At 40.3% G+C, this 26682-nt stretch overlaps 1 protein-coding gene across 1 annotated transcript in view; it reads left to right on the top strand.

The window, feature by feature from the left end:
• The window catches only part of GREB1 (growth regulating estrogen receptor binding 1), a 223965-nt gene that overhangs the window by 87898 nt on the left and 109385 nt on the right, over positions 1-26682 (top strand). The window contains exons 5-7 of the mRNA XM_073674150.1: positions 5183-5365; positions 6657-6788; positions 10402-10521. Coding sequence (XP_073530251.1) covers positions 5183-5365; positions 6657-6788; positions 10402-10521 — 435 coding nt within the window. The remainder of the gene's footprint in view (positions 1-5182; positions 5366-6656; positions 6789-10401; positions 10522-26682) is intronic.

The raw sequence follows: 26682 nt of genomic DNA, 5'->3' as shown, positions 1-26682 counted from the left end.
TCTGCAGGTCATTACCACATTACTCCAGTAGAGGGAGCAGATGTGATAACCACATTGAAATTTTCGGAATTGATACCTTAGTTGTTGCATCATGTTTTCTGCTAAGTTGCTCAGAAATTAAAAATGATGTGGCCATTTTTTTTTACTATGGGGATTTTTTTTATTTATTAAATGCATGTATTTGGGGCTAAAAAAAAAGCTATTTTATAATTGAGTTTCATTAAAAAATTTGCACCATTTGGTTTTTACAGGCCTTTTGTTCCCCAGCACATTCAGCTTGGATGTGGTCTGTGGTCATAAAGCAGCTGAGAGGAGCTCAGAAAAAGACAGAGAACATAATTACAAACTCTATGTCCTGCAGATTCTGAGTTAACTCATTCTGCAGCCAGCAATAGACAATGCAATGCAGAGGCTACAGAAAGAAAACAGTGCAACATTTTTAAGGAAGCCCAACTGAAAAATGATTTTTAGCCCCAAATGCATTCATTTACGTTGGACTTTTAATGCATTTTTTCTTTACTTTTGGCTTTCCTTTGCAGAGATATTAGCGATCAAAGCATTTGACACTTGAAAGAGTTCTTTTTTTTTTTAAAGTCGAGTGGGCATTACAAGAGAGATTTCACTGGAGGCGTGTACTTCTTCCTCTCTCTGATGCTGACCAATCATAAGCAGTCAGCAACAGACAGGGGGAAGAAGAACACGCCCCCACAATAGCTTAGAACAGGCTCTGTGTTAGACATATAGTGACAAACAGTCTGCTCTCCTCATTGCAGAGTGATGACATGTGTTGGAGCACAGCAGACCTGAGTGTGATTACTAACAGCTTTAAACTCCAGCAGTCAGTGTGGTGGGAAGGAGCAGTGCTGCAAAAGTTGAGTCTCATTACAAACACATCTAGCAGCTCTTTAATATGGTCTGCAGCGCCTACGACATCCTGTGACCCAACATTAAAAATTAGGTGAAACGTCCTCTTTAAGTAAAACAAATAAATAAAATTATCCCAAAAGTTAGACAACCCCTTTAAATGCATGTATTTTAGACTAAACATAATTTTTGCAACTTTGATGTGGTGTAAATCAGCACGGAGCTACAAGAGCTAAAAGAGCTACAAACTTCTCTGTCAGAAGAGTTCACTGACAGATTCTCAGTTAACTCATTCTGCAGCCAGCAATATTGCAGGTAACAAAAGAGCCTGTAAAAGCCAAACTATGCAACATTTTTAATCGAACCCAATTGCAAAAATGATTTTTAGCCTTTAAAACATGCATTTAAGTAAAAAAAAAAATTCGGAAGGTGTCTGTATCCTTTCAGATTCTCTTTAAGAAAACGGTCACTTCCAGTGAGTCAGATGTGATGAAATACGCCTCCTTTGTGGGGATTTACAGCTCAATTAATCTTCGGCTCTGAGAATATTGTTTGATTTCACAGTTTTGCGTTTCCTGCGTTTTATGACCCCGATGTTCGGAGATAAAGTTCTGCAGAGTCTCATGTTCCTGCAGGCTTTTTCTTGGATGTTAAGCAGATGGCTGGCAAATACCTTGATTAGCACTGTGAATTGTCCTGACTGCCAAGTTGTCTTGACCCAAGATGTCACGGTGACCTACGCAGGCAACCTGTGTACCGCAGCATGTGATGCTACCTCCTGCATTCACTAATGCTTCATACAGTACCCATAGAAACCAGACAGGCTGCTCTATGAATGAACGCTATTAAAATACCATCCGAGCGTCCGAGCTCTGCCGTCTACATCTATTTTGCTCCAATTTCTCCTAATTTATTGAGATTTTTATTTTTAGCATTTAAAGCGATGCACAAAATCTCCGTTTGCTGTCAGTGGATGGAAGCCATCTCTGTTACGTCCTGAAATGCAAACATTGTGGCAAACGAGCAGAAGTTGCGCTGCCAATGTATCCTATAGGATTGCACAGTTTGCCTACATTGTAGCTGCGTGAAATATAGGGCGACATGCACACCTGAAGTATTTACTGTAGATTTTCCACAAGGATTTGCACGCAGAAAATCCTTGATGAAATCTGCAGACTACCGTATTTTCAGTCCGAGCGCAATCCAAAAAAATCATCGGATTATACCCGGACCAATGTCAGCATATGGGGTCGTGCACTCGTCCAATTTCTTCCTCGGATAGAGGAAAAAAATTGTAGCATGTCCAAGGTGGACCCAATCATCAGATCGCACTCAGCCATGCAAGTCAATGAGTCTGTAGAAAAAACTCGGATTGCACTCGGATGACATCTGAGTGCAGTCCTTTTTTCCGGGACTGACACAATGGAGAAGATGGAGAATTTTTTTTCCATCTTCTTCTCATCCAGGAAAATCTGATCAGACTGTGATTACCATAATCGACTCAATTGTCTCGGATGAAAAAACACACGCTGGTGTGACCCCCAGCGTTAAAGCCTATTACTAACTAAATCCCGTTGTGTTCAATTGGAAATCTGATCAACCGCTCATACAGCAGCAGATTTTCCCACTGCAGACTTGGTGAATGTAATAGTGAACTTGTCCTGGGTGCCAATTTCACAAATTCTCACAAAAATTTTTCTCCCATTCCACTCCCACTGTCAAAAGAATTAAGACTCCACTGCCCTAAGTCACTTCACCTGGACACACTGCGGTCCCGTCTGCCTCTTGATATAACAAAGCTTTGTTATCTTATTCACTGCCTATGCAGTGTGCAGCAGCCGATGGAAAACTCATATCGCCTGCTGCGCTCTGCATAGGTAGTGACAGTATTGAGTCATGTGCACTGTGCTCTCCGGCAGCTCTATGCCTCTTGTCCCATTTCTAAATTTGTGAAAAAGAAAGAGAGGGACCTGCAGAGGGAGAAGACATAAATTTGATAAAAAAAAATAACAAATTAATAAATATTTTGTTTTTGCACTTTAGGGTTAGGCCTCATTCAAGCGTCCACTATTCTCACGTACAAAAAAAACCCAGACCGATTACTTTGATCAAAGTTTGATCAGAGTTTGGTCCCAGTTCCAAAAGTTTCTTCACCTTCTCCTTTCTGACACTCCATGAAAATCCAACCGCACTTGGATGTCATCCGAGTGCGGACCGATTTTTTTCACGGACCCATAGACTTGCATTGTCGATTTTGATCCGACTCTCAGATCAAAATTGGACATGTCTCTGCTATTTTCCATGGACCAGGAGGTCCGCGAAAGATCATGTGAATGGCCCCATAGACTATCACAGGTACGAATGCTATCTGTGAAAAACAGATGTGTGAATGAGCCCTGAAGGCCAGGGTTAGGGCTAGGATAATAAAATATTTCCTTTAAAAATTTAATAATAAAAAAAAAAAGTGAAATGTATAACGCTATGTTTTTACACTTTTATGTCTCATTTCAGCAAAAAGTAGAAAAAATATAGTTAAAGGGCAATTTCAAATTACATTAGTATTTTCTTAAAATACAATAGCTGTGCTTGGGGAAAAATTGGGGTTATACTGGACTGATGGTCCACAGATTTGGGGGGAGATGTAAAATATTTGCCACACCTGGAAACTCGCGATACCCCACTGCCAGCCTGTCACCGGTGTGTCAGAGGTGACATACAGTCGCCCTGCAGTTGGTTGCAGGAGATCTCTACATTTGGTATTACAGACATCTTCTTAGATGAGAGGCTGTCTCTAGGACCTAGCGGCTACCTCCCTCTGGTAATTAGCTCCCTGGCCTGTGTGTATATATACCTGGTGTGTCTAAGAGAGAGGTGCCGGCGATATTCATTTCTACTTGTGAAGGCTTAGCAAGAGCAGTACTTCGTCCTCTCTGGAGCTTGAGTCCCAAGTTCGCATTTATCTCGAGTCGTCTAAAGCTAAGCATTCTCCCCCTGTTTGTCTACCCCTGTTGTCTATAGAGTTTAGTGGAGATCAACTAGTGCTCATCTCCTCCCATCCCTAGCCTTAGCCATATGCCAGGGAAACACGGGGCGAGGCACGCGTGCGGTGATTGCTGAAGAGGCAATATAGGGACGATAGTTGAGACAGGGTGACACTAGACCAGACTAGGAGGTCTCCACTTCCCACTTTCCCTAGTGTCTGGACTCCCTTTCCCTCTTTCCTCTGTGTTGCACTAAGTCTTTCCCACACCTGGCATGGCACAGCCCCTAAACAACCTGTGCTGACATCTTGTCTCTTGTAGCCATTGTAGAAATTAACAGGCCACAGTGGTCACATGGCATTATACATTATAGCCGCAGGGGTCCTTTTTGTGCAGAAACTGTCCGGTTACCCGGCAAGAGAGCCATGTGTTACATGCACGCCGCTAGGTTCAGATAGGGCGAGACGGGTTTCATGAATTCTTTGGAATCCTGGGGGAACCGTTACTCAGGGCGACCATAGGCTTCAGCTTCTCTCAGGCACACGATCGATTCAATTGCTGACTAGACACATCTGACAAGAGTCTTCATAAACAGTTGAACAGTGGAGTTTAATCAAGTACGGCCAGTACCATTTAAGTCTTTGAAGCAACAGGCTTCACCACAGTACAGTCTATTAAAGCAGGCACAGTAACGTCAGTCTCTTAAGTAGCATAATTCAGCACAGATTAGATCTCTTAGCAGCACACTTCTATGCATAAACAGCAGGCTTTTCCTTCACAAGAACTCACTAGTACACAGCAGCATTGTTTATCCTGCATGGAGATGGAGGGGGGAGGGTTTGAGGAGGGAGATGATCCCTATGACAGATTCCTTCCAGTCCTTATCTTTCTGCCCGATAATACTCCGCACTGATAGCTCAGGGAGTCTATCTGACCTGTGTTTAGCTTCCCTCCTGACCTGAATTCTGTTCCCTTGCCTTCTGTGAGATACAGATCACACACCACCTTTCTCTTCGGCTCCAGCCAGACAATAAACAAGTTCCCCACAATCCCCCTGGGGCTCTGCTAAATACTCGCTGTCTCCTGTGACTGTGGTAACCCCTCTAGTTGCTGGATGCTTCTGGAGCACAACACTTCCTGTCTCCTGTGCTTGTGTTACTTCTAATAGTTGCTCAATGCTTTTGAAGCAACAGCACTACTTCTGCATGTCACACATGGAAGCGCCAATTTGGGCATAATCGGAGCTTTACGTTGCCTCCCATGCAGATGTGAACCACGGATAATAGGGTATTTTTGGAATGTTTTTGGTAATCCTATTCTATTCTTTTCATGTGCAGGATTTTCCGGCAATTGCATTGGATGTGGTGAGAAAGGCTTCCGCTACTTTACTGAGTTTTCCAACCACATTAACCTTAAGTTGACCACACAGCCCAAAAAACAGAAACACTTGAAGTATTATCTCATCAGGAACGCACAGGGATGCTTGACGAAAGGCACTCTTATTTCCTGGAAGGGGACAGGTGAGCTAATACTGCTGGCAGGGACAGATCTAGGTATCGGCAGCCTCCTGGGCATCTATGGGTGGTGAGCCGCCTGCCATAGAGCGTAATATTGCCATACTACTACCATATAATAGCACCATATGATGCACTGATAATGTCACCACAGTAACATCCGGAAATCAGAATAGTACAGCATAGTGCCATTAATTTACTTTTATAATGTGTCTAAATAATACTAACACTCAATATCACAAAATAGTACAGCACAGTGCCAATAATTAACTTTCAGAATGTGCCTAAATAATACTACCACTTAATGTCACAAAATAGTACTACAAAGTGCAAAGAATACATTGCTGTAAAGTACCCAAATAGTATTATTTGAGCACTTTCTGGAAATCTATTTTTGGTACTGTGTAGTACTATTTTGTGACATTAAGTGGTAGTATTATTTAGGCACATTCTGAAAGTTAATTATTGGCACTGTGCTGTACTATTTTGACACACTGTGTGGTTTAATTTATGCGCCAAAACAATAAATTATTGACACTGTATGGTAATAATTTCTGGCAATATTTAGTGGTACTTGGTGACAATATTATCACACAGTACCACAAAATAGTACCACAGAGAGCCAACAATTTATAGTGTCTAAATAATATTACCAAACAGTACCACAAAATAGTACAACGAAGTGCCAACTATTTACTGCCATAAAGTGCCTAAGTAATACTACCACAAAACTACGATGATGCTAGAGCTAAGAATTTACTTTTCCCCAGTGAAAAATAAAGAAATAAAAAAAATGCTTATTTGGTATTATTGCATTTATAACAGTCCGATCTTTGAAAAAATATAATGAATTGTTTCATACAGTCATAAGCCATAAAAAGAAAAATGTACACAAAATACAATAAAAAGTGATCAAAATATAGTATGTACCCCAACATGGTGACAATAAAATCCACTGCTCTGCGTGTGCCAAAAAAGCAAGCTCTCATACGGCAATGTCAATAGAAAATAAGATGTTATGGCTCTTTAAAGAAGGGAGGGAAAAACAAAAGCGCAAAAATGAAAATTGGCTGCGTCCCTAAAGAGTTAATGTAATATAGTGCTATTATAATACTACCACACAGTAAAATATAACAGTGCCTAAATTAACATGGCAATGTGGTGCTCAGAAATAATACTACGTAGTTATCAAATATAAATACAGTATATTGATACATGTTGATTAACTTGTTTTGCTAGTAATAGATACTGTATGTAAAAATATTTGATTAATTTATTACATTTGATATCCTTAAAGAGGTAAGAAGCCGCCATTCCTCCTCTAGCATGTGCTCGAGCACCGGACTCACTGCGCTGGACACTTCTGTTACCATGAAAAACATGATGAATGACCCTGCTATCCAGGTGACAAATGGCAGTCCTATAGCAGGTAAGGGCCAAGGGAAGTTTTATACATTGCTTGCTGATTGTTGGTGTTTGCATCCGTGATGTGCACAATGACAGTGCGCTCACTGTTGTCCTCTCACATCAGCAGTAAAGAGCCAGCAACAGAGCGCATTATCAGAATACTCGGCTGGTAGACACCAGGTTACCCACACAAGAGACATCACTGGTCTCTGCATGCTGGGTATTCTGACAGCATGCTCTGCTGCCGGCTCGTTACTGCTGATCTGAGCCAGCGAGAGAGTGCACCGTCACTGTGCGCATCTCACAGTGCACATATCGCACTGGGACTAGGCCAGCCCGTGAAATGAGCGTTAGTGATTGTGCTTAGTTTCCAGGTGGGGGCAGGGGCTGTTGCAGTGACCGCAGCCTCTACTCCCTGATGACGACTCGTTTGAGTATCCCAGCATGCACTGGGATTCTCAAATAAAATGTTGTGAAAAAGAAGGGGTGAAAAAAGAAAAGCAGTTAGATAGTGTAGTAGGGAAGAATGGGGAATTGTTAATTCAAGTACATTAGAAAATAGTTTAGATTATGGCACTAAATAGATAGGGATTCAGGAAGAAAATTAATTTGGATTTCGGACCACCCCTTTAACCTCTTCATCCCTGGGCAATTTTCTGTTTTTCGCTTTCGTTTTTTCCTCCTCTTCTAACAAGAGCCATAACTTTTTTATTTTTCCGTCCACGTGGCCGTTTGAGGGCTTATTTTTTTTGGGGATGAGTTGTACTTTTAATGAAACCTTTCATTCTGCCACATAGTATACTAGAACACAGGAAACAAATTCCAAATCCAGTGAAAATTGGAAAAAAAGTGCAATTCCACAATGATTTTTTGGGGTTTATTATTTACCATGTTCAATATATGGTAAAAGTGACCTGGCAATATGATTCTCCAGGTCAATACGAGTAAGCAGATACCAAACATGTATAGTTTATTTTTTAATTTAAGTGGTTAAAAAAGTCAGACATTTTAAAAAAATGTTTTGCTTTTGTTGCCATTTTCCGAGACCCGTAACATTTTCATATTTCAAGATATGGGGCTGGGTTATTTTTTGTGCCCTGAGCTGACGTTTTTAATGATACCATATTGGGGTAGATGTAATGTTTTTATTGCCTCTTATTGCATTTTATTGCAATGTTGCAGCGACCAAATAAGCATAATTCTGGCATTTTGATTTAGTTTCTTGTTACGCCGATCAGATTAATTTATTTTATATTCTGATAGATCGGACATTTCTGAACGCAGCGATACCAACTATGTGTATTTTTTTTTTAATTATTTTATTTTTAATGGAGCAAAAGGGGGTTGATTTGAACTTTTTAAAATATTTTTTAAAACTTATTTTTTTACGTTTGACATTTAATAGCTCCCTTAGGAGACTTGAAGCTGTGATCGTCCGATCGCCTGTGCTATACATAGTGGTGTTTCATCACAGGCTGGGCCAGCGTTCACAGGAGGATCGTTATGACAGGCACGGGGACAGCAGACCCCCGACTGTCAGTACAACCCATCGGCGATCACGTGACGGGCGCGCTGATGGGCGGGATCAATGATGTGCTTCCTGTCTGTGTGTGTTAAATGCCGCTATCAGTGATTGACATATCTCCGATCCATCCGCGGCTGTTAGAGGCATTTGATCAAGTGCGGGCAAAGATGCAGGCTCAGCGTGTGAGCCCGCATCAAAGGCATGGACATGGCCGATGATGTACATGTACATCAACGGTCGTGAAAGGGTTAAATCTACACATTAGGTAAAAAATCTCCTTTTGTACGCTATTAGCCAAAAGTTTGGAGACTGAAACACATTTTGTTTTTCACAAAGTTTTCTGCTTCACTCTTTATAGTGCATTAACTCTAGATTGTTATGAAGAGTTATCAGATGAATTGCATAAAATTGCAAAAGTCATTCCTTGCCATGAAAATTAACTTCATCATAAAAACTCCATTCAAAGAGACAGCTTCATCAGTTGCTGTGATGAAAGCTTCAGGACGTCCAAGAAAGTTCTGCAAGTGCCAGGATGTCTCCTAAAATGGATTCAGCTACAGGATCAGTTCAACACCAGTGCAGAGCTTGCTCATGAATGGCAGCAGGCAGATATCAGAGCTTGCTCATGAATGGCAGCAGGCAGGTGTCAGAGCATCTGCGCTCACAGCGAGGATTTTGAAGGTTGGTCTGGTATCAGGAAGGGCAGCAAAGAAGTCACTTCCCTCTAAGAAAAACATCAGGGACCGACTGATATTCTGCAGGAATTGGCCTGCAGAGCTGTGGGATAAAGTTATTTTTTTTAATGAAGCCCCTCAGACTGTTTGGGACTGCTGGAAGAATGATTGTCCAGAGAAGAAAACGTGAGCTCTACCATAAGTCCTGTGTTATCTCAGCAGTAACGCATCCTGAGACCATTCATGTGTGTAGTTGATTTCCATCCATGGAGTGGCTCACTCACAATTTTGCCTAAGAACACAGCCATGAATAAAGAATGGGATCTAATCCTCATCCAAGAGCAACGCCTCCCAATATCCAAAAGCAATTTGGTGATGGACAATGCTTTCTCCGGCACGATGTAGACCATGTCACAAGGCAAAGGTGATGACTAAGAGGCTCGGTGAGCGAAATTTTGAAATTTCGGATCCATGACCAGGAATCTCCCCAGATCCCAATCCCATTGAGAACCTGTGGTCAATGCTCAAAAAGCGGGAGGAGAAACAAAACCCCAGAAATTATGATAAACTCCAAGCACTGATGAGGCAAGAATTGGTTGTCATGAGTCAGGATTTGGCCCAGAAGCTGATATCCCGCTCAGGGCGAAGATTGAAGTCATGAAAAATAAGGGTCAACACTTTAACATTGAGTCTTAACATAAACATGATGAATTTGCCACTAAAAGTGTAAAAACGTATGAAACGCTGATAATTGTACTTCAATTACCAGAGAAACATCTGACTAAAAGATCTAAAAACACTGAAGCAGCAAACTGTGTGCAAAATGTGAAACTTTTGGCCATGACAGTATTCATCCAGAGGTGCAGACAGGTTGCAGGACGCTGCCGCCCTCTGCTGGTTCATTGTCATTATGGCTGCTGATACAATGATGATGCATTGTACACAATGTAGTGTTCATTCTAAGCAGTATATGATGTAGGAGAAACGATGTGTGCACTGGATGGCTGCAGCCAATCGTTTAGCTAAGCGGCTCTGCCAACTTAGATTATTCATGCTGCTGAGCTAAGTGATTGGCTGCAGCACTGTTGACGTGACATCACTGCTGCAGCTAAACAATAGTGACTGGCTGGGGCAGTGATGGAGACACAGTGCCGGACCTGGGGAAGGTGAGTAAAGCTCAGTTTTTTTTTTTTTTTTTACACATAATTGTTGTTTGTTGTAAGAGGACAACCCTTTTACAGTATTAGACCCCCCTTTCACGTTATTTTGGGCAATTAACCCAATGATTCTTGCCAAAAATAGCATCTTTAGTTCTTCTATGATAGAAATCCTTCACACTTCTTAATGGCAGCGTCCCTACTTGTAAATACAACTGTTCATTATTTAGTATCTCCTTAACTGGACACAAGAGACTAATTCTAACCAATGTTTTGCAGGAGAAAATGGATTTCCCCAAGTGCAGAATGGAGCGTCTTACCAGAACATGAACGGCACATGTTGCCCTCAGCAGCCGGCAAAGGTGAATCCATTTGTACAGAGCAGACCTGCAGTATTAGGTTGGTGATGCTAAAGATGACATTAGTAAAATACATTACTACCTTCTTACTTTTCAACAGTTTTTTTCATAGTCTGCAGTCTCCTTTGATACCTTTGTATGTTGTTTATTTTGCCACCCATTGTCCTGGTGCTGCATGGATTACTAAAGGCTACAAGTAATGTCCGTATGATGTCAATTCACATGATGTGATGTCACACCAAAGAGATAATACAGTGATGTAACAGCTGTAAAATAATACACACAGTGATGTAACAGCTGTAAAATAATACACACAGTGATGTAACAGCTGTAAAATAATACACACAGTGATGTTACAGTACAAAGATAATATATAGTGATGTTACAGTACAAAGATAATATATAGTGATGTTACAGTACAAAGATAATATATAGTGATGTTACAGTACAAAGATAATATATAGTGATGTTACAGTACAAAGATAATATATAGTGATGTTACAGTACAGAGATAATATATAGTGATGTTACAGTACAGAGATAATATATAGTGATGTCACAGTACAGAGATACTACACACAGTGATGTCACAGTACAGAGATACTACACACAGTGATGTCACAGTACAGAGATACTACACACAGTGATGTCACAGTACAGAGATACTACACACAGTGATGTCACAGTACAGAGATACTACACACAGTGATGTCACAGTACAGAGATACTACACACAGTGATGTCACAGTACAGAGATACTACACACAGTGATGTCACAGTACAGAGATACTACACACAGTGATGTCACAGTACAGAGATACTACACACAGTGATGTCACAGTACAGAGATACTACACACAGTGATGTCACAGTACAGAGATACTACACACAGTGATGTCACAGTACAGAGATACTACACACAGTGATGTCACAGTACAGAGATACTACACACAGTGATGTCACAGTACAGAGATACTACACACAGTGATGTCACAGTACAGAGATACTACACACAGTGATGTCACAGTACAGAGATACTACACACAGTGATGTCACAGTACAGAGATACTACACACAGTGATGTCACAGTACAGAGATACTACACACAGTGATGTCACAGTACAGAGATACTACACACAGTGATGTCACAGTACAGAGATACTACACACAGTGATGTCACAGTACAGAGATACTACACACAGTGATGTCACAGTACAGAGATACTACACACAGTGATGTCACAGTACAGAGATACTACACACAGTGATGTCACAGTACAGAGATACTACACACAGTGATGTCACAGTACAGAGATACTACACACAGTGATGTCACAGTACAGAGATACTACACACAGTGATGTCACAGTACAGAGATACTACACACAGTGATGTCACAGTACAGAGATACTACACACAGTGATGTCACAGTACAGAGATACTACACACAGTGATGTCACAGTACAGAGATACTACACACAGTGATGTCACAGTACAGAGATACTACACACAGTGATGTCACAGTACAGAGATACTACACACAGTGATGTCACAGTACAGAGATACTACACACAGTGATGTCACAGTACAGAGATACTACACACAGTGATGTCACAGTACAGAGATACTACACACAGTGATGTCACAGTACAGAGATACTACACACAGTGATGTCACAGTACAGAGATACTACACACAGTGATGTCACAGTACAGAGATACTACACACAGTGATGTCACAGTACAGAGATACTACACACAGTGATGTCACAGTACAGAGATACTACACACAGTGATGTCACAGTACAGAGATACTACACACAGTGATGTCACAGTACAGAGATACTACACACAGTGATGTCACAGTACAGAGATACTACACACAGTGATGTCACAGTACAGAGATACTACACACAGTGATGTCACAGTACAGAGATACTACACACAGTGATGTCACAGTACAGAGATACTACACACAGTGATGTCACAGTACAGAGATACTACACACAGTGATGTCACAGTACAGAGATACTACACACAGTGATGTCACAGTACAGAGATACTACACACAGTGATGTCACAGTACAGAGATACTACACACAGTGATGTCACAGTACAGAGATACTACACACAGTGATGTCACAGTACAGAGATACTACACACAGTGATGTCACAGTACAGAGATACTACACACAGTGATGTCACAGTACAGAGATACTACACACAGTGATGTCACAGTACAGAGATACTACACACAGTGATGTCACAGTACAGAGATACTACACACAGTGATGTCACAGTACAGAGATACTACACACAGTGATGTCACAGTACAGAGATACTACACACAGTGATGTCACAGTACAGAGATACTACACACAGTGATGTCACAGTACAGAGATACTACACACAGTGATGTCACAGTACAGAGATACTACACACAGTGATGTCACAGTACAGAGATACTACACACAGTGATGTCACAGTACAGAGATACTACACACAGTGATGTCACAGTACAGAGATACTACACACAGTGATGTCACAGTACAGAGATACTACACACAGTGATGTCACAGTACAGAGATACTACACACAGTGATGTCACAGTACAGAGATACTACACACAGTGATGTCACAGTACAGAGATACTACACACAGTGATGTCACAGTACAGAGATACTACACACAGTGATGTCACAGTACAGAGATACTACACACAGTGATGTCACAGTACAGAGATACTACACACAGTGATGTCACAGTACAGAGATACTACACACAGTGATGTCACAGTACAGAGATACTACACACAGTGATGTCACAGTACAGAGATACTACACACAGTGATGTCACAGTACAGAGATACTACACACAGTGATGTCACAGTACAGAGATACTACACACAGTGATGTCACAGTACAGAGATACTACACACAGTGATGTCACAGTACAGAGATACTACACACAGTGATGTCACAGTACAGAGATACTACACACAGTGATGTCACAGTACAGAGATACTACACACAGTGATGTCACAGTACAGAGATACTACACACAGTGATGTCACAGTACAGAGATACTACACACAGTGATGTCACAGTACAGAGATACTACACACAGTGATGTCACAGTACAGAGATACTACACACAGTGATGTCACAGTACAGAGATACTACACACAGTGATGTCACAGTACAGAGATACTACACACAGTGATGTCACAGTACAGAGATACTACACACAGTGATGTCACAGTACAGAGATACTACACACAGTGATGTCACAGTACAGAGATACTACACACAGTGATGTCACAGTACAGAGATACTACACACAGTGATGTCACAGTACAGAGATACTACACACAGTGATGTCACAGTACAGAGATACTACACACAGTGATGTCACAGTACAGAGATACTACACACAGTGATGTCACAGTACAGAGATACTACACACAGTGATGTCACAGTACAGAGATACTACACACAGTGATGTCACAGTACAGAGATACTACACACAGTGATGTCACAGTACAGAGATACTACACACAGTGATGTCACAGTACAGAGATACTACACACAGTGATGTCACAGTACAGAGATACTACACACAGTGATGTCACAGTACAGAGATACTACACACAGTGATGTCACAGTACAGAGATACTACACACAGTGATGTCACAGTACAGAGATACTACACACAGTGATGTCACAGTACAGAGATACTACACACAGTGATGTCACAGTACAGGGATAATACACACAGTGATGTCACAGTAAAGAGATACTACACACAGTGATGTGGCAGTACAGAGATAAACACAGTGATGTCACAGTACAAGAATAATACACACACAGTGATGTCACAGTAAAGAGATACTACACACAGTGATGTCACAGTACAGGGATAATAAACACAGTGATGTCACAGTACAGGGATAATACACACAGTGATGTCACAGTACAGAGATAATAAACACAGTGATGTCACAGTACAGGGATAATATATAGTGATGTCACAGTACAAGGATAATACACACAGTGATGTCACAGTACAGAGATACTACACACAGTGATGTCACAGTACAGGGATAATACACACAGTGATGTCACAGTACAGAGATACTACACACAGTGATGTCACAGTACAGGGATAATAAACACAGTGATGTCACAGTACAGAGATACTACACACAGTGATGTCACAGTAAAGAGATACTACACAAAGTGAAGTCATAGTATAGAGATAATAAACAGTGATGTCACAGTACAGGGATAACAAACACAATGATGTCACAGTACAGGGATAATAAACAGTGATGTCACAGTACAGGGATAATACACACAGTGATGTCACAGTAAAGAGATACTACACACAGTGATGTCACAGTACAGAGATAATAAACACAGTGATGTCACAGTACAGGGATAATAAACACAGTGATGTCACAGTACAGGGATAATAAACACAGTGATGTCACAGTACAGGGATAATAAACACAGTGATGTCACAGTACAGGGATAATACACACAGTGATGTCACAGTAAAGAGATACTACACACAGTGATGTCACAGTACAGGGATAACACACACAGTGATGTCACAGTACAGGGATAATACACACTGTGATGTCATAGTATAGAGATAAACACAGTGATGTCACAGTACAGGGATAATAAACACAGTGATGTCACAGTACAGGGATAATACACACAGTGATGTCACAGTAAAGAGATACTACACAAAGTGAAGTCATAGTATAGAGATAATAAACACAGTGATGTCACAGTACAGGGATAACAAACACAGTGATGTCACAGTACAGGGATAATAAACACAGTGATGTCACAGTACAGGGATAATACACACAGTGATGTCACAGTAAAGAGATACTACACACAGTGATGTCACAGTACAGAGATACTACACACAGTGATGTCACAGTACAGGGATAATAAACACAGTGATGTCACAGTACAGGGATAATAAACACAGTGATGTCACAGTACAGGGATAATACACACAGTGATGTCACAGTAAAGAGATACTACACACAGTGATGTCACAGTACAGGGATAACACACACAGTGATGTCACAGTACAGGGATAATACACACAGTGATGTCACAGTACAGGGATATTACACACTGTGATGTCATAGTATAGAGATAAACACAGTGATGTCACAGTACAGGGATAATAAACACAGTGATGTCACAGTACAGGGATAATAAACAAAGTGATGTCACAGTACAGGGATACTACACAGTGATGTCACAGTAAAGAGATACTACACACAGTGATGTCACAGTACAGAGATACTACACACAGTGATGTCACAGTACAGAGATAATAAACAGTGATGTCACAGTACAAGAATAATACACACACAGTGATGTCACAGTAAAGAGATACTACGCACAGTGAAGTCATAGTATAGAGATAATAAACACGGTGATGTCACAGTACAGGGATAACAAACAGTGATGTCACAGCACAGGGATAATAAACACATTAATGTCACAGTACAGGGATAATACACACAGTTATGTCACAGTAAAGAGATACTACACACAGTGATGTCACAGTATAGAGATAATATACCCAGTGATGTCACAGTATAGAGATAATAAACACAGTGATGTCACAGTACAGAGATACTACACACAGTGATGTCACAGTACAGAGATAATAAACACAGTGATGTCACAGTACAGGGATAATACACACAGTGATGTCACAGTACAGGGATAATACACACAGTGATGTCACAGTACAGGGATAATACACACAGTGATGTCACAGTACAGGGATAATAAACACAGTGATGTCACAGTACAGGGATAATAAACACAGTGATGTCACAGTACAGAGATACTACACACAGTGATGTCACAGTACAGGGATAATAAACAGTGATGTCACAGTACAGAGATACTACACAGTGATGTCACAGTACAGGGATAATACACACAGTGATGTCACAGTAAAAAGATACTACACACAGTGATGTCACAGTACAGAGATAATAAACACAGTGATGTCACAGTACAAGAATAATACACACACAGTGATGTCACAGTAAAGTGATACTACACACAGTGAAGTCATAGTATAGAGATAATAAACACAGTGGTCTCACAGTACAGAGATAATAAACACAGTGATGTCACAGCACAGGGATAACAAACACAGTGATGTCACAGTACAGGGATAAACACTGTGATGTCACAGTACAGGGATAATACACACAGTGATGTCACAGTAAAGATATACTACACACAGTGATGTCACAGTATAGAGATAATATACCCAGTGATGTCACAGTATAGAGATAATAAACACAGTGTTGTCACAGTACAGAGATACAACACACAGTGTTGTCACAGTACAGAGATACTACACACAGTGATGTCACAGTACAGGGATAACACACACAATGATGTCACAGTACAGAGATACTACACACAGTGATGTCACAGTACAAGGATAATACACACAGTGATGTCACAGTAAAGAGATACTACACAGTGATGTCACAGTACAGAGATAATAAACACAGTGATGTCACAGTACAAGAATAATGCACACACAGTGATGTCACAGTAAAGAGATAATAAACACAGTGATGTCACAGTACAGGGATAACAAACACAGTGATGTCACAGTACAGGGATAATACACACAGTGATGTCACAGTACAGAGATACTACACACAGTGATGTCACAGTACAGAGATAATAAACACAGTGATGTCACAGTACAGGGATAATACACACAGTGATGTCACAGTAAAGAGATACTACACACAGTGATGTCACAGTACAGGGATAATACACACAGTGATGTCACAGTACAGGGATAATACACACAGTGATGTCACAGTACAGGGATATTACACACTGTGATGTCATAGTATAGAGATAAACACAGTGATGTCACAGTACAGGGATAATAAACACAGTGATGTCACAGTACAGGGATAATAAACAAAGTGATGTCACAGTACAGGGATAATACACACAGTGATGTCACAGTACAGGGATAATACACACAGTGATGTCACAGTACAGAGATAATAAACACAGTGAAGTCATAGTATAGAGATAATAAACACGGTGATGTCACAGTACAGGGATAACAAACAGTGATGTCACAGCACAGGGATAATAAACACAGTAATGTCACAGTACAGGGATAATACACACAGTTATGTCACAGTAAAGAGATACTACACACAGTGATGTCACAGTATAGAGATAATATACCCAGTGATGTCACAGTATAGAGATAATAAACACAGTGATGTCACAGTACAGAGATACTACACACAGTGATGTCACAGTACAGAGATAATAAACACAGTGATGTCACAGTACAGGGATAATACACACAGTGATGTCACTACAGGGATAATAAACACAGTGATGTCACAGTACAGAGATACTACACACAGTGATGTCACAGTACAGAGATACTACACACAGTGATGTCACAGTACAGAGATACTACAAACAGTTATGTCACAGTACAGGGATAATACACACAGTGATGTCACAGTACAGAGATACTACACACAGTGATGTCACAGTACAGGGATAATACACAGTGATGTCACAGTACAGAGATACTACACACAGTGATGTCACAGTACAGGGATAATACACACAGTGATGTCACAGTACAGGGATAATACACACAGTGATGTCACAGTACAGGGATAATACACACAGTGATGTCACAGTACAGGGATAATACACACAGTGATGTCACAGTACAGGGATACTACACACAGTGATGTCACAGTACAGGGATAATACACACAGTAATGTCACAGTAAAGAGATACTACACACAGTGATGTCACAGTATAGAGATAATATACACAGTGATGTCACAGTATAGAGATAATAAACACAGTGATGTCACAGTACAGAGATACTACACACAGTGATGTCACAGTACAGAGATACTACACACAGTGATGTCACAGTACAGGGATAACACACACAGTGATGTCACAGTACAGGGATAACACACACAGTGATGTCACAGTACAGAGATACTACACACAGTGATGTCACAGTACAGGGATAATACACACAGTGATATAACAGTAAAGAGATACTACACACAGTGATGTCACAGTACAGGGATATTACACACTGTGATGTCATAGTATAGAGATAAACACAGTGATGTCACAGTACAGGGATAATAAACACAGTGATGTCACAGTACAGGGATACTACACACAGTGATGTCACAGTAAAGAGATACTACACACAGTGATGTCACAGTACAGGGATAATACACACAGTGATGTCACAGTACAGGGATATTACACACTGTGATGTCATAGTATAGAGATACTACACACAGTGATGTCACAGTACAGAGATACTACACACAGTGATGTCACAGTACAGGGATAATACACAGTGATGTCACAGTACAGAGATACTACACACAGTGATGTCACAGTACAGGGATAATACACACAGTGATGTCACAGTACAGGGATAATACACACAGTGATGTCACAGTACAGAGATACTACACACAGTGATGTCACAGTACAGGGATAATACACACAGTGATATAACAGTAAAGAGATACTACACACAGTGATGTCACAGTACAGGGATATTACACACTGTGATGTCATAGTATAGAGATAAACACAGTGATGTCACAGTACAGGGATAATACACACAGTAATGTCACAGTAAAGAGATACTACACACAGTGATGTCACAGTATAGAGATAATATACACAGTGATGTCACAGTATAGAGATAATAAACACAGTGATGTCACAGTACAGAGATACTACACACAGTGATGTCACAGTACAGAGATACTACACACAGTGATGTCACAGTACAGGGATAACACACACAGTGATGTCACAGTACAGAGATACTACACACAGTGATGTCACAGTACAGGGATAATACACACAGTGATGTCACAGTACAGGGATAATACACACAGTGATGTCACAGTAAAGAGATACTACACACAGTGATGTCACAGTACAGAGATAATAAACACAGTGATGTCACAGTACTGAGATAATAAACACAGTGATGTCACAGTACTGAGATAATAAACACAGTGATGTCACAGTACAGGGATACTACACACAGTGATGTCACAGTAAAGAGATACTACACACCGTGATGTCACAGTACAGAGATAATAAACACAGTGATGTCACAGTACAGAGATACTACACACAGTGATGTCACAGTAAAGAGATACTACACACAGTGATGTCACAGTAAAGAGATACTACACACAGTGATGTCACAGTAAAGAGATACTACACACAGTGATGTCACAGTACAGGGATAACACACACAGTGATGTCACAGTACAGGGATAATACACACAGTGATGTCACAGTACAGGGATATTACACACTGTGATGTCATAGTATAGAGATAAACAGTGATGTCACAGTACAGGGATAATAAACACAGTGATGTCACAGTACAGGGATAATAAACAAAGTGATGTCACAGTACAGGGATACTACACACAGTGATGTCACAGTAAAGAGATACTACACACAGTGATGTCACAGTACAGAGATAATAAACAGTGATGTCACAGTACAAGAATAATACACACACAGTGATGTCACAGTAAAGAGATACTACGCACAGTGAAGTCACAGTATAGAGATAATAAACACAGTGATGTCACAGCACAGGGATAATACACACAGTTATGTCACAGTAAAGAGATACTACACACAGTGATGTCACAGTATAGAGATAATATACCCAGTGATGTCACAGTATAGAGATAATAAACAGTGATGTCACAGTACAGAGATACTACACACAGTGATGTCACAGTACAGAGATAATAAACACAGTGATGTCACAGTACAGGGATAATACACAGTGATGTCACAGTACAGGGATAATAAACACAGTGATGTCACAGTACAGGGATACTACACACAGTGATGTCACAGTAAAGAGATACTACACACAGTGATGTCACAGTACAGGGATAATATATAGTGATGTCACAGTACAGGGATACTACACACAGTGATGTCACAGTACAGAGATACTACACACAGTGATGTCACAGTACAGAGATAATAAACACAGTGATGTCACAGTACAAGAATAATGCACACACAGTGATGTCACAGTACAGGGATAATACACACAGTAATGTCACAGTACAGGGATAACACACACAGTGATGTCACAGTACAGAGATACTACACACAGTGATGTCACAGTACAAAGATAATACAGTGATGTCCCAGTAAAAAGATACTACACACAGTGATGTCACAGTACAGAGATACTACACACAGTGATGTCACAGTACAGGGATAATACACACAATGATGTCACAGTACAGGGATACTACACACAGTGATGTCACAGTAAAGAGATACTACACACAGTGATGTCACAGTACAGAGATAATAAACAGTGATGTCACAGTACAAGAATAATACACACACAGTGATGTCACAGTAAAGAGATACTACGCACAGTGAAGTCATAGTATAGAGATAATAAACACGGTGATGTCACAGTACAGGGATAACAAACAGTGATGTCACAGCACAGGGATAATAAACACAGTAATGTCACAGTACAAGAATAATGCACACACAGTGATGTCACAGTACAGGGATAATACACACAGTAATGTCACAGTACAGGGATAACACACACAGTGATGTCACAGTACAGAGATACTACACACAGTGATGTCACAGTACAGAGATACTACACACAGTGATGTCACAGTACAGGGATAATACACACAATGATGTCACAGTACAGGGATACTACACACAGTGATGTCACAGTAAAGAGATACTACACGCAGTGATGTCCCAGTAAAGAGATAATAAACACTGTGATGTCACAGTACAGAGATACTACACACAGTGATGTCACAGTACAGAGATACTACACACAGTGATGTCACAGTACAGAGATACTACACACAGTGATGTCACAGTACAGGGATAATACACACAGTGATGTCACAGTAAAAAGATACTACACACTGATGTCACAGTACAGAGATACTACACACAGTGATGTCACAGTACAGGGATAATACACACAGTGATGTCACAGTAAAGAGATACTACACACAGTCATGTCACAGTACAGAGAGAATAAACACAGTGATGTCACAGTACAGGGATAATAAACACAGTGATGTCACAGTAAAGAGATACTACACAGTGATGTCACAGTACAGGGATAATAAACACAGTGATGTCACAGTACAGGGATAATACACACAGTGATGTCACAGTAAAGAGATACTACACAGTGATGTCACAGTACAGAGATACTACACACAGTGATGTCACAGTACAGGGATAATACACACAGTAATGTCACAGTACAGGGATAATACACACAGTGATGTCACAGTACAGGGATAACACACACAGTGATGTCACAGTACAGGGATAACACACACAGTGATGTCACAGTACAGAGATACTACACACAGTGATGTCACAGTACAGAGATACTACACACAATGATGTCACAGTACAGAGATACTGCACACAGTGATGTCACAGTATAGAGATAATATACACAGTGATGTCATAGTATAGAGATAATAAACACAGTGATGTCACAGTACAGAGATAATAAACACAGTGATGTCACAGTACAGAGATAATAAACACAGTGATGTCACAGTACAGGGATAATACACACAGTGATGTCATAGTAAAGAGATACTACACACAGTGATGTCACAGTACAGGGATAATACACACAGTGATGTCACAGTAAAGAGATACTACACACAGTGATGTCACAGTACAGAGATACTACACACAGTGATGTCACAGTACAGGGATAATACACAGTAATGTCACAGTACAGGGATAATAAACACAGTGATGTCACAGTACAGAGATACTACACACAGTGATGTCACAGTATAGAGATACTGCACACCGTGATGTCACAGTACAGGGATAACACACACAGTGATGTCACAGTACAGAGATACTACACACAGTGATGTCACAGTACAGAGATACTACACACAGTGATGTCACAGTACAGAGATACTACACACAGTGATGTCACAGTACAGAGATAATAAACACAGTGATGTCACAGTACAGGGATAATAAACACAGTGATGTCACAGTAAAGAGATACTACACACAGTGATGTCACAGTACAGAGATAATAAACACAGTGATGTCACAGTACAGGGATAATACACACAGTGATGTCACAGTACAGGGATAATAAACACAGTGATGTCACAGTACAGGGATAATACACACAGTGATGTCACAGTACAGGGATAATACACACAGTGATGTCACAGTACAGGGATAACACACACACAGTGATGTCACAGTAAAGAGATACTACACACAGTGAAGTCATAGTATAGAGATAATAAACACAGCGGTCTCACAGTGCAGAGATAATAAACACAGTGATGTCACAGTACAGGGATAATACACACAGTGATGTCACAGTAAAGAGATACTACACACAGTGATGTCACAGTACAGGGATAATAAACACAGTGATGTCACAGTACAGGGATAATACACACAGTGATGTCACAGTATAGAGATAATATACCCAGTGATGTCACAGTACAGGGATAATACACACAGTGATGTCACAGTAAAGAGATACTACACACAGTGATGTCACAGTACAGGGATAACACACACAGTGATGTCACAGTACAGAGATACTATACACAGTGATGTCACAGTATAGGGATAATACACACAGTGATGTCACAGTATAGAGATACTACACACAGTGATGTCACAGTACAGAGATACTATACACAGTGATGTCACAGTACAGAGATACTACACACAGTGATGTCACAATACAGGGATAATACACACAGTAATGTCACAGTACAGGGATAATACACACAGTAATGTCACAGTACAGGGATAATACACACAGTGATGTCACAGTACAGGGATAACACACACACAGTGATGTCACAGTACAGAGATACTACACACAATGATGTCACAGTACAGAGATAATAAACACAGTGATGTCACAATACAGGGATAATACACAGTGATATCACAGTAAATAGATACTACACACAGTGATGTCACAGTACAGAGATACTACACACAGTGATGTCACAGTACAGAGATAATAAACACAGTGATGTCACAGTACAGGGATAATAAACACAGTGATGTCACAGTACAGGGATAATACACAGTGATGTCACAGTAAAGAGATACTACACACAGTGATGTCACAGTACAGAGATAATAAACACAGTGGTCTCACAGTACAGAGATAATAAACACAGTGGTCTCACAATACAGGGATAATAAACACAGTGATGTCACAGTACAGGGATAATAAACAGTGATGTCACAGTACAGGGATAATACACACAGTGATGTCACAGTACAGAGATACTACACACAGTGATGTCACAGTACAGGGATAATACACACAGTGATGTCACAGTAAAGAGATACTACACACAGTGATGTCACAGTACAGAGATAATAAACACAGTGGTCTCACAGTACAGAGATAATAAACACAGTGATGTCACAATACAGGGATAATAAACACAGTGATGTCACAGTACAGGGATAATACACAAAGTGATGTCACAGTAAAGAGATACTACACACAGTGATGTCACAGTACAGAGATAATAAACACAGTGATGTCACAGTAAAGAGATACTACACACAGTGATGTCACAGTACAGGGATAATACACACAGTGATGTCACAGTAAAGAGATACTACACACAGTGATGTCACAGTACAGAGATACTACACACAGTGATGTCACAGTACAGGGATAATACACACAGTGATGTCACAGTACAGGGATAATACACACAGTGATGTCACAGTACAGAGATACTACACACAATGATGTCACAGTACAGAGATACTGCACACAGTGATGTCACAGTATAGAGATAATATACACACAGTGATGTCATAGTATAGAGATAATAAACACAGTGATGTCACAGTACAGAGATAATAAACACAGTGATGTCACAGTACAGGGATAATAAACACAGTGTTGTCACAGTACAGGGATAATACACACAGTGATGTCATAGTAAAGAGATACTACACACAGTGATGTCACAGTACAGAGATACTACACACAGTGATGTCACAGTACAGGGATAATACACACAGTAATGTCACAGTACAGGGATAATACACACAGTGATGTCACAGTACAGGGATAACACACACAGTGATGTCACAGTACAGAGATACTACACACAGTGATGTCACAGTACAGAGATAATAAACACAGTGATGTCACAGTACAGGGATAATAAACACAGTGGTGTCACAGTACAAGGATAATAAACACAGTGGTGTCACAGTACAGGGATAATACACAGTGATGTCACAGTAAAGAGATACTACACACAGTGATGTCACAGTACAGAGATAATAAACACAGTGATGTCACAGTACTGAGATAATAAACACAGTGATGTCACAGTACAGGGATAATACACACAGTGATGTCACAGTAAAGAGATACTACACACAGTGATGTCACAGTAAAGAGATACTACACACAGTGATGTCACAGTACAGAGATAATAAACACAGTGGTCTCACAGTACAGAGATAATAAACACAGTGATGTCACAATACAGGGATAATAAACACAGTGATGTCACAGTACAGGGATAATACACAAAGTGATGTCACAGTAAAGAGATACTACACACAGTGATGTCACAGTACAGAGATAATAAACACAGTGATGTCACAGTAAAGAGATACTACACACAGTGATGTCACAGTACAGGGATAATAAACACAGTGATGTCACAGTACAGGGATAATACACACAGTGATGTCACAGTAAAGAGATACTACACACAGTGATGTCACAGTATAGAGATAATATACCCAGTGATGTCACAGTATAAAGATAATAAACAGTGATGTCACAGTACAGAGATACTACACACAGTTATGTCACAGTACAGGGATAACACACACAATGATGTCACAGTACAGAGATACTACACACAGTGATGTCACAGTACAGAGATACTACACACAGTGATGTCACAGTACAGGGATAATACACAGTGAAGTCACAGTACAAGAATAATACACACAGTGATGTCACAGTAAAGAGATACTACACACAGTGATGTCACAGTACAGGGATAATACACAGTGATGTCACAGTACAGGGATACTATACACAGTGATGTCACAGTACAGGGATAACACACACAGTGATGTCACAGTACAGGGATAACACACACAGTGATGTCACAGTACAGAGATACTACACACAGTGATGTCACAGTACAGAGATACTACACACAGTGATGTCACAGTACAGGGATAATACACAGTGATATCACATTAAAGAGATACTACACACAGTGATGTCACAGTAAAGAGATAATATACCCAGTGATGTCACAGTATAGAGATAATAAACACAGTGATGTCACAGTACAGAGATAATAAACACAGTGATGTCACAGTACAGGGATAATAAACACAGTGATGTCACAGTACAGGGATAATACACACAGTGATGTCACAGTAAAGAGATACTACACACAGTGATGTCACAGTACAGAGATAATAAACACAGTGATGTCACAGTACAAGAATAATACACACACAGTGATGTCACAGTAAAGAGATACTACACACAGTGAAGTCATAGTATAGAGATAATAAACACAGTGGTCTCACAGTGCAGAGATAATAAACACAGTGATGTCACAGTACAGGGATACTACACACAGTGATGTCACAGTACAGGGATAATGCACACAGTGATGTCACAGTAAAGAGTTACTACACACAGTGATGTCACAGTACAGAGATAATAAACACAGTGATGTCACAGTACAGGGATAATAAACACAGTGATGTCACAGTACAGGGATAATACACACAGTGATGTCACAGTACAGGGATAATAAACACAGTGATGTCACAGTACAGGGATAATACACACAGTGATGTCACAGTAAAGAGATACTACAGACAGTGATGTCACAGTACAGAGATAATAAACACAGTGATGTCACAGTACTGAGATAATAAACACAGTGATGTCACAGTACAGGGATAATACACACAGTGATGTCACAGTAAAGAGATACTACACACAGT

Source organism: Phyllobates terribilis, unplaced genomic scaffold (genome assembly GCF_046119375.1).
Source record: "Phyllobates terribilis strain yellow unplaced genomic scaffold, ASM4611937v1 Scaffold_3__8_contigs__length_932513732, whole genome shotgun sequence".
Lineage (NCBI taxonomy): Eukaryota > Metazoa > Chordata > Amphibia > Anura > Dendrobatidae > Phyllobates > Phyllobates terribilis.
This window is presented reverse-complemented; position numbering and strand designations above follow the sequence as displayed.